Source organism: Cotesia glomerata, linkage group LG5 (genome assembly GCF_020080835.1).
Source record: "Cotesia glomerata isolate CgM1 linkage group LG5, MPM_Cglom_v2.3, whole genome shotgun sequence".
Taxonomy (NCBI): Eukaryota; Metazoa; Arthropoda; class Insecta; order Hymenoptera; family Braconidae; genus Cotesia; species Cotesia glomerata.
The window spans coordinates 22,317,757-22,329,010 of NC_058162.1; the positions used below are offsets into that span (position 1 = coordinate 22,317,757).

General features: G+C 27.9%; 1 protein-coding gene across 1 annotated transcript; it reads left to right on the forward strand.

The window, feature by feature from the left end:
* The first annotated feature begins 49 nt into the window (after window positions 1–49).
* Window positions 50–11,192, forward strand: LOC123265705 (1-phosphatidylinositol 4,5-bisphosphate phosphodiesterase-like). The gene is made up of 17 exons (XM_044729572.1): window positions 50–309; window positions 409–609; window positions 680–759; window positions 845–980; window positions 1,048–1,148; window positions 2,708–2,874; window positions 2,954–3,164; window positions 3,233–3,491; window positions 6,009–6,366; window positions 6,453–6,814; window positions 6,902–7,100; window positions 8,763–8,933; window positions 8,996–9,127; window positions 9,212–9,386; window positions 9,441–9,644; window positions 10,670–10,916; window positions 10,988–11,192. The coding sequence occupies exons 1-17, from the start codon at window positions 139–141 to the stop codon at window positions 11,054–11,056; spliced, it is 3,243 nt and encodes a 1,080-aa protein (XP_044585507.1). The 5' UTR covers window positions 50–138; the 3' UTR covers window positions 11,057–11,192.
* The last annotated feature ends 62 nt before the right edge of the window (window positions 11,193–11,254 follow it).

The following is an 11,254-nucleotide window of genomic DNA, read 5'->3' on the forward strand; positions in this document are numbered from 1 at the left end:
ATTGGATTACTCTAATTCAATAGAAGAAAAAAAACATTGAAGCGCTTCTTCGGTTCATTGTGTCGCCGACCTTCGACTGGATGTCATTTTTTTTAGAGAAAAAATTTCTGTAGTGTTTTTTTAAGAATTTTGTAAACAATGACGAAGAAGTTTGAATTTAATTGGCGTATTGAAGTGCCGGATTATTTACAGACCGGCGGCACGTTTGATCGGTGGTTTGAAGACAAGGATAACACGGAAATGGAGCCTGCCTGTTTGTTCAAAGTTGATGAGTACGGATTTTTTATGTACTGGAAAAGCGACGGCAAGGTAATCTATCATTATTATTTGATAATTAGCACGATACGGTGAATAATTATAATAATAAAATGATAATTAATACAATACAATGTTATGTACTTTTATTAGGACGGCGATGTTATAGAGCTGGCTCAAGTGTGTGATATTCGATACGGCGGTACGCCGAAAGATCCAAAGCTTTGTAATAAATTAAGTAAACACGGAACCACTGAACAATTAAACGATAAGAGTTTAACGATATGCTCAGGTCTTGATTATACAAATATCGTGTATCAACATATTGTTTTAGAAAGTCCAGATCAGGCTAAAGTAATGTTTTCTTCATAAATAAATTTTCAAACTTCATCATATCAATATTAATATTGATTTAATTTTTCAGCAATGGCAGGCGGGTTTGAGAGCAATCACGCACAATACCAAAGCGAGTAATGTTTGTCCAACAATTCAATTAATGAAACAGTAATTCCATTGATCTGAAACAAAAAACAATATTTATTATTTAAATTAAAGTGTTTTATTGATTAATTGGCAAATATTATTTCAGTTGGATGAGATTGTGCTTCACAGTTGATCCAAAAGGTAAAGTACCCGTTAAAGTTATCGCTAAGACATTTGCGTCAGGCAAAACGGAAAAACTCGTCTACCAATCACTTGCAGAAATGGGATTACCCAATGGAAAAGTATAATAAATACAATTTATTTTTTTTTTAATTAAATATCTGATATATTTATTTAATCGGTATATAGAATGATAAAATGGAAAAGGAAGCGTTTACTTTAGAGAAGTTTACAAAACTGTATCATAATCTTTGCCCGAGAAACGATATCGAAGAGTTGTTTGGATCAATGTAAGTCTGATTGTTGTTTTATATTTAAAAGAATAAGAAAAATTTTCTCTTAGGTGTATTTATATGATAAAATGGGTTTTTATGGTTAAATTTGGTATCGTTGGAAAAGTCGAAACCTGAAGTTGTGTCTTTTCATGGTTTCATATCATTTTCACCGATAGTCAATTTATGATGATAAGTATTTAGACTGCATTCAAAAATGCTCTATTTCTAGATAGATAATTGAGAAATGACCTTGTATCTTGTGAACTATCGACATTTTTGAAGATATAAGCTTATCCCGATGTTACACTCATCGAGACCTTTCATTTGAGTACCCACATCAATTTTTCATATATTTCATATATTTATATATATATATTACATATATTTATAAAATATAGCCCCGCTGCGCTAAACGAAGTTGCCGCTTTACGCCTCCGTCAAGGAAAAAAATAGTATACACTCCTCGGGAAGTAAATAAGAAAGCCTCAGATCACATGTTTGTTGATCACACAACAATTACATGTGATCTGAGACATTTCTTACTTTACTTCCCTAGGGGTGTAATGTACTAAAAAATGCATGTGAGTACCCAAATGAAAGCTCTTGATTAGTGTAACATCGGGATGAGCTTAGGGTAGAAGTACCGTTTTTGACCAGTTAACATTTGAATTAATTTATAAGAAATTATAGTATTATAACCATATTTTTTATGAGTTTTAAAAAATTCATATTAAAATAAATTGAGTTTTTAATAGTCCATTAATATAAATTCATTTCTATCGTCTATTTGAACAATAAATGGCCATAAACGGTACAGTGGCCACTAACGGTACTTCTACCCTATATCTTTGAAAACGTTAATAGTTAAAAAAGTACAGTGCAATTTAACATAAGTCATTATTTCATTAAACCAAATTTTATTTATTAAGAGGAGAAGAAAAATTTTGTGTAAGGTGTATTTATATGATAAAATGAGTTTTTTAAATTAAATTTAGTATCATTGAAAAGGTCGAGACCTGAATTGGTGCCTTTTGAATGTTTCATATGCTTTTCAGCAATAGTTAATTTATTATGATAAGTTTTTGAAGTTATTCTAAACAGATTCGAATTTCACGATAAAAAAAATTTGTTTATTTTTTTTATTTTGTTTGAATGTGACGAGCACATTATTATTTTTAAAGGAATTTTTATAGTTAAATTTTTTATTATCAAAAATATCTTGATAAAAATTAGTGCCTTTTGGTTTTATATGTTTTTTAGTAGTCAATTTTTTATATCAAGTTTTTGGAGGAGTTTTGAATATAGTTTGTCGGTTCTATAAATTTGTTTCGTCACATTTGTCCATTAAATTATTTGTAATTGATCCTGTCATGGTATAATTATTTTTAAAATTTATTTAAAAAGTACCCAAACTATGTATAGTATGATAGAAATATAAAAAAATCATTAAACCAAAATTTTCCAATTAATAATTCACAAATCTCGGCAGTCACACAGTGACTGCAGGTTGCTAGTATATGTTTGTTTGATTGAATATGTGTATGTTGATATTTATTATTGAAAATAAATTTCAGAACAAAAGGACGCGCTGATACGATAAGTTTGTCACAATTTGTCCAGTTCATGAATGAAAAACAGCGTGATCCGACGCTAAATGAAATTTTGTACCCGCTTTACAGTGAAGCTCGTTGCACAGAAATAATAAACGACTATGAATTGGATGAAGGAAATAAAACAGCGAGTAAAAAGCATTAATTAACTAAATAGATCTAGATAACGTAATACTAAGTACTTAAATAATAATAATATTCTTACACTAGAAAAGCTGTCAAAGGACGGTTTCGTGCGCTATCTAATGAGCGACGAGAACGCTCCGGTATTTTTAGATAAACTGGAAGAGTGGATGGACATGGATCAGCCTCTATCCCATTACTATATTAATTCAAGCCATAATACTTATCTCAGTGGTCGTCAAATCGGTGGTAAAAGTACTGTCGAGATGTACCGACAAGTTCTTCTAGCTGGATGCAGGTAATTTCTTCGGTATATCCATCTAGTTATCATAATCATTTTAATAATATCCTGGGATATGTTACTAGATGTGTGGAGTTAGATTGCTGGGACGGCAAAGGTGAAGATGAAGAGCCCATTATAACTCACGGAAAGGCTATGTGCACAGATATTCTCTTCAAAGATGTTATTGTCGCTCTTCGTGACTGCGCATTTGTAACCAGTGAATATCCAGTGATTTTAAGTTTTGAAAATCACTGCTGCCTGAAACAACAATATAAATTAGCTAAATACTGCGATGACATATTAGGAGATTTATTACTAAAAGAACCGCTTAAAGATTATCCAGTAAAAAATTTTGTTATATTTACAAATGGTTGTTGAGGTTTAATTCATTTTTTTTAGTATCTTTTAGTGTTCTACTTAATGATACTGAAATTAGCAGATATCTACAAAATTGTTTAATTTTTATAACATAAATTATTGAAAAAAAAAATAGTTTTTTTTTTTTAATCTTGACAGACATTGGAAATTTTGTAATAATTTAATAACAATTAAATTATTATCAAAAAAATGCAATGAAACAATTCCATATGTGAAAATTAAAAAAATTATTAGTGGAAATTTTGAGAAGCATTTTTTTTTTATTGCAATTGACAAAAAAATTAACAGTTATCTGCTAACTCCAACATCATTTAAATTAGCTCTTATAATTTCTTAAAATTTCTACATGTAGAATTACTTGTTAAATTTTTTTCATCATAATTTAATTGTTATAAAAATCTAAAAAATTTTTAGATATCTGTTAAATTCAATGAAAATTAATTTTACAGCTAGTTGATAATTTTAAGAATTTTTGTAACAAATAAACTATGATAAAAAAAGTTAAAAAAAAAAATTGATAAGAAATTTTAAAAAATTAAAAATGCAATTTTTTTAAAATAATTTTAGGACAATTAAGTTAGCAGTCACTTGACTATTTAAAAATTTTTTTTTTAACAAACAAGTTTGTCTCAAAAATTTATTTAAAAAAAAATGGATTTTTAATTTCTAGTCAATTTTTTTCTTTTAAACTTTTTTGTCATAATTTACTTGTTAGAAAAATATTAAAAATTATAAAATATCTGTTAAATTAACTTTCATAATAATTTTTTAGAACAAATTTGTTTGTTGAAGAAAATTAGAAAATTGGGAAGCGACAGCTAAATTCAACATCATCTTACTTTACTTCAAAACTAACACTATAAATTTTTGGTTACAACAGTTGATAACATAAAAAGTAATGATGCAGAAGTTAGCCAAAAATGAAAATTAAGTTTGCCGACATTTATAAAATTTTTATAATTTTTTTATTGAAGAAAATTATTACAAAAAATTAAAAAAAAAATTGACGTGTAAAAAATTTGAAAAACTGTAAGTGCAATTAAAAAAAAAAATATTTTTTAGTTCTAATTTAATAAATAGGCAAAATCAAAAAATCAAAAATGTTGGCTAACTTTGTTATTAGCTAAAATATGATTTCTAAAATTTTTTTCAACAAATAAATTATTACAAAAAATACGACTTGTAGAAGTGTCAAAAATTTATTGTTTTTTATTTTTTCTTAGTAGTAATTTATTTGTTGCAAAAATAAAAAAAATGACAGAGGTCTTTGAACCCTGGTTAAGAATACTGATTGAAAGGAATTGAGAAGTACCCTCGCGGTTTTTGAAATACCGTAAATTTTCGGTATTAATGCGTTTACCATAAATTAACTATATTACTATAGTTATACAGCATTTCTACCGTACTTTTGCTGCAAAGTTCAGAAATAATACGATAAAATTACCGTAAAACTCTAGAACTTTTACCGTAAAAAATTTATGTATTAACTATAATATTACTATAATTTTACAATAATAAAATGGTATTTCTACGGTAAAAATACCAAAGATATACTGCAATTTTACCGCGTTTATACTAATATAATTAAAGATATAATGCTTTCTACCGTAAGATGGACGGTTGTGTTTATTACTCGGTGAGTCTTATTAGGTGACTGAGTAAACATATACGGACAGTGTCTCTGATAGCTCAACTGGTAGAGCCTTCGGCGCGTAACTAGATGATCCGGGTTCAAATCCCGATCTGGACCAAAAAAAAAATGATAATAATAATAAAATCAGAGGAATTAATTTATCAACCTCTTAAAAATTATTCATGATAATTTATAATATTATAAAAAAAAATTTTAAGCTATTGAAAAATAGTAGTAAAGCAGCATATTTTTGGTATTTTGCCGGTAATAAAAAGTAGGGATCTTCTTTTCCGGTTTTTTGCTGCAATAGTGCCGCAGATATACAGTAAATATGCGGTACATTTACGGTTTAAATGCTGTTAATATACCGTAATTTTTCTATTGTATTGCCGTAAATATTCTGAATTTATTTCGTAGTTTTTTCGTAATAATTCGACAAAAAAACTGGCTAAAATAACTGAAGTATTACGGTAAAAATACAGCATTTATATCGTATAAATACCGAATCTTTACGGTATTTCCAAAACCTATATTTGCAATTATTGAAAAAAATTCTAATTTCATGTTTTTTAATCATTTTCAAATGAAAATTAAATTAACCGACATCTGAAAAGTTTTATAAATTTTTTTATTAAAAAAATAAAAAAAAAAACCTCATCTGTGTAAAATTCGAAAAACAATACGTGTAATTTTTGAAAAATATTTTGTAGTACTAATTAAATGATTAAAAAAAATCAAAAAAAAAAACGTTGGCTAACTTTTGTATCACCATTTTTAATTAGTATTTTTAAACAGGGAACTTCAGTTTAATAAAAAGTAACAAAAATTAAAGTTATAATTTGTTTCAGTTAGAACCAGGACATCCATTACCGCCACCTAGTCAATTAAAACGAAAAATTTTAATAAAAAACAAGCGATTAAAGCCAGAAGTTGAGAAAGTTGAGTTGGAATTATTTTTATCTGGTAATTATGAAGCAAAAGATGAAACAGTTGAGGATCCAAATGCGCCGGCTGTTGAAGCACCGAAGGAACCAGAACCTGCTGCACCAGCACCTGGTGAAGGTGGCCCTCCTGGTGAAGGTGGCGAAGGGGGCGAACAAGTCGCCATAGCTTACACTGGAAGCTCGATGGCTTGTCATCCGTGGTTGTCTTCAATGATAAATTACGCCCAGCCAATAAAATTCCAAGGCTTCGACAAAGCTGAACGTAAATGATCTGCCAATAATAAATAAATTATTATAAATAATTAGTTAATTAATTAATGTTATTCTAATAGATGGTAATTATTTCAGAGAAGAACATCCATCACAACATGTCGTCGTTCTCAGAGACAGCGGCGCTGAATTATCTGAAAACGTCCGCAGTTGAGTTTGTTAATTACAATAAACGCCAGATGAGTAGGATTTACCCGAAAGGAACTAGAGCTGACTCATCAAACTACATGCCTCAAGTGTTTTGGAATGCCGGCTGTCAGATGGTCGCGTTGAATTTTCAAACTCCCGACTTACCCATGCAGCTCAATCAAGGAAAGTTTGAGTTTAATAACACAACGGGGTACTTGTTGAAGCCGGAATTCATGAGACGGTCTGACAAGAGCTTTGATCCATTTGCGGAGGGTGTCGATGGTGTGATTGCCATTTCATGCTCTGTTAGAGTAATTAATCCTTAATAAAAATTTTTATACTCTGTTAATTTTAATTTTATTTTATGAACACTTGCTAATACTTAGTTTCTATTTAAGGTTATTGCTGGTCAATTTTTGTCAGACAAAAAAGTAGGAACATATGTTGAAGTTGATATGTACGGGTTGCCTGCTGATACTATTAAGAAGGAATTTAGAACACGCATGGTACCAGCTAATGGATTAAATCCAGTCTATAATGAAGAGCCATTTGCATTTCGTAAAGTTGTATTACCTGATTTGGCTGTTTTGAGATTTGGTATTACATAATTTATTTACTATTTTTTTATTTATTTATTTAGTTTTAATGCTAAGACGTTAAACCGGATGGCAAATTCTATATACACACTGATAGAAGGATTTGTTTATAGTTAAAAAGATTTCTTAATATTTAACAAATCATTTATTAGAAGCCATTTGTTAGTCCTTAACAAATATTTGTTAGTATTTAAAAAGATTTATTAATATTTAATAAATGAAAATCAGATTTATTATATACAAACAAATCATTTTAAATACTAAGAAATATTTGTTTAATACTAAAAAATGGTCTGTAATAAATGATTTGTTAACTATTAACAAATATTATTTAATACAAATAAATCCTTCTATCAGTGCATAGATAATGTTCAAATAAGTACAGAAAATTTTGGAGTATTACTAAAATATACAAAATATATAAAACAGATTGCATTTAAAAAAAAAAAGAAATGTACATCATATTATTATGTACATCACGTTATTATATTATTTTCCAGCATACTAATTTCTAACTATTCATTAATTAACAGAAAATCAAATAATTTATTAGTTATTTTTTTTTTGAATTCAATAAATTCAATAAATTTATTAGTTTTTGTTATTAAAATTTATTTAGCAGATATTTTATAATTTTTCTAACAAATAAATTATGGCAAAGAAAATTGAGATGAAGAAATTTAAAATTCAATTTTTTTTAAATAATTTTTTAGAACAAATTTTTTTGTTAAAAACAAATTAAAAAATGGTCAAATGACTGCTAACTTTAATGTCTTTTTTTTTTTTTAATTTATTGATGAAAATAATTAATGAAAATTAAATTAGCTGACATCTAAAAATTTTTATAATTTACATACAAAAAAATTAAAAGAAAAAATTTTACATGTTGAAGATTTGAAAAATTATGTGTGAAATTTTTTAAAAATATTCTTTGATAATTATTTACAAGTCAACCCCATTTTGGGCCATAACGGGGTGAAAAATTAACATTTTCAATTTTTTTTTATTCTGCTTGTTTTTACGACGCATTTATGATAAAAAATGGTGTGAAAGGAAAAAATAAAAATTTCGATAGCTTTTTTGCCTTTAAGAGTTGGAAAAAATTGTGGCTCTCATGTTTTTGAATAAAATTTCTATTTTATCTTTTTTTGATATATTTTTTTTTGAAAAGTACATAAAAAAACGAACATTAAAAAAAAATTGAATAGCACAATTTTCTAAAAAATTTATAAATTTATTAGAAAATTTGTTAAAATTGTGAATCAACTTTTTTTTTAAAATTGTTCATTTTTTTATATATTTTAAAAAACAAAATACATTAATAAAATCAAATAAAAATTTCGTTCAAAAATTAAAATGGTTGACCCCACTTGTTAAGATTTACCTAATTTTTTTACTTGTAATTTAATAGATAAATAAAATCAAAAATTGTTAGCTAATTTTAGTATTATATATAATGATGAAACAAATTGAGAGACATCTGATAATTTTTAGAAATTTTTTAACTAATAAATTATAGCAAGAAAAATTTGTTTAAAAAATTCTATCTGTAGAGGCTCTAAAAAATTATAAGTGCAATTTTTTACAAATAATTTTTTAGACCTAGTTTATTATAAAAAAATTGTCAAGAGTCTGCTAATTTTAATGTCATAAATAATTTTAGGTGTTTATGATGAGAGTGGAAAATTATTGGGACAAAGAATATTACCTTTGGATGGTCTGCAAGCGGGTTATCGTCACATATCATTGAAAACAGAAGCCAATTTCCCTATGGCGCTTCCAATGTTGTTCTGTTGCATTGAGATATCTATTTACGTCCCCGACGGGTTTGGAGGTACGGATACTGTAAAAAACTTCTAATCTTGTATGATAAAATTAACTTGGAGAACTTAATAGACTTCATGGCGATGTTATCGGACCCTGGTGCATTTGGAAAGGCTGCGGAGAAGCAAGCGGAGAATATGAAAGCGATGGGAATTGAACAGACTGAAGAAAAAAAACCTAAGAAAGAAGAAGGTCCCAAGTGGGGTCAGTAGAGCATTAAATTCGATCAATTGATGAATTGATTAGTTAATTACTTTATTATTGATAAATTATTTAAAATACTTACAGAGGAATTCAAACCAGATCCACTGACAATAGATTTACTGCGCAAAGATAAATCATATAAAGCTGGAAAGAAACAAAACAAAGAGCTTGATACGATGAGGAAAAAGCACATGAAAGAGAGACAGACGATGCAGAAAAATCATTGCGCTGCCATTGATAAATTGATAAAAGGCAAAGAGTAAGTATCGTATGATTTATCGAAAGATTTATTTATTTTAAATTTGGTTTACAGCAAAGCAGCTGTGATGAGTGATGACAATGTAAAGAAATTAGTCAAAGAGCAGACAGCTCAGTGGTCGGCGATGATGGAAAAGCAGCGCAAGGAGGAGTGGGAGCTACACAAAGTTCACGTTCAAGCTGGGAAAGATGAATTTAAAAGAGTTATGGAAGTTGTACAAACACAGCAAGTTAAACAGCTTCAAATAAAACAGGACAAGTAATTTATTTACTTAGAAGTTGCGTAATTAAATAAAATGAATCGTGATTATGATGAATTGTATGTAATGATTGTTCGAGTATTTTAAGTTTAAGAATTTTTTTTTATTATGTAAGATGATAACTTGATGTTGTTTATTAGGGTGGCGCAAAAAAACCAACTATTTTTTTTTTGAGTCTCGAGTAAATAAATGTTAGTTTTTGATGTTTTAAGAGCCCTCTCCAAAAGACAGCTCAAAAAAAATTTTTAAGAGGTCGCTCCAAATTTTTTTAAATTTTAAAAATCGTCAAAAATCGAATTTTTTTTTTCATTACAGTATAATTTTATAGACCAAAAAAAATAAGTTTCTGAAAGTTTCAGTTCAAAATTTAAATTTTGAAAGGTCGCTCATAATTTTTTTTTTTTTCTTTAATTAATTATTATTTAGAGTCAGTTTTAACTGCTGTGGTTATATTGCCGACTTTAATTGTTGGGAATGGTACGTTGGGGTCTTTTTGGTTTGTAAAAATCTTAACCTACGCGGCAAGGGTCGAATATCAACCATGCTAATTTCTAAGACCAGCTTGGGATTCGAACCCACGCCTGACCGGTGGGTTATTGAAATATTGTTAAAATGTTGGGATTGATTAAATAAAATTATTAAATTAAAAAAAAATTATGCTCTCTATATTGTGCTTGATTTTTAGTTCATCTCGTAGTATAATTTTATCGATTATTGTACTAAATAAAAAAAAATGCATAGAATTTTAATTTGAGTATTAAAAAGTCGCTCGAAAAAATCTAAAATAATGTACTAATGAATTTAAAAAATTATAAAATTATACCGTAACGAGAAAAAAAATTTTTAAAAAAAATTCGATTTTTGAAATTTAAAAAAATTTGGAGCGACCTCTTAAAAATTTTTTTTAAGCTGGAGAGGGCTCTTAAAACATCAAAAACTAAAATTTTTTCACTCGAGACTCCAAAAAAAAATAGTCGGTTTTTTTCCGCCACCCTAATGTTTATAATTTAATTATATTTATTAGGGACACCAAAGAATTGAATGCAAATCAAGCAAAGGTGTCGGCAGAAACTTCCAAAGAAGTTATGAATGACAAAGCGTTGAAAACTAAGGGAGACAAAGAGCGACGTCTTCGTGAGAAAAAACAAAATAATATTAAAAAATTTACTGAAGAAAGAAAAACGCTGGGCATCAAACAGGGCCGTGAATCTGAGAAGTTAAAAGTTAATCATGAGAAAGCTCTTGCTGATGTTGATAAAACCGTCGAATTGGTAATAAAAAATAATTAAAGAGGATTTAATATGTTAATTATCGAAATTGTACTAAATAAAATGAATTCCAGACACTGGAGCGGTATAAATTAGACGCCATGGAGTATGACATATCATCAAAGACAGAGTTCTACGTATAATTAAGCGTGATTAAAAGTACTCGTATAAGTTTATCTATGTTAATAAATGATTCATTCACTTGATATATAAATATACTCTATCGATTGTATTGAATAACTCATAACTCATAAGAATAAAATTTAAATATAAAATAAAGCAAACGTAGACAATACTTCCTTATTGTATTGAGCGTCCGTATCACTCGATTTTTCTCGAGC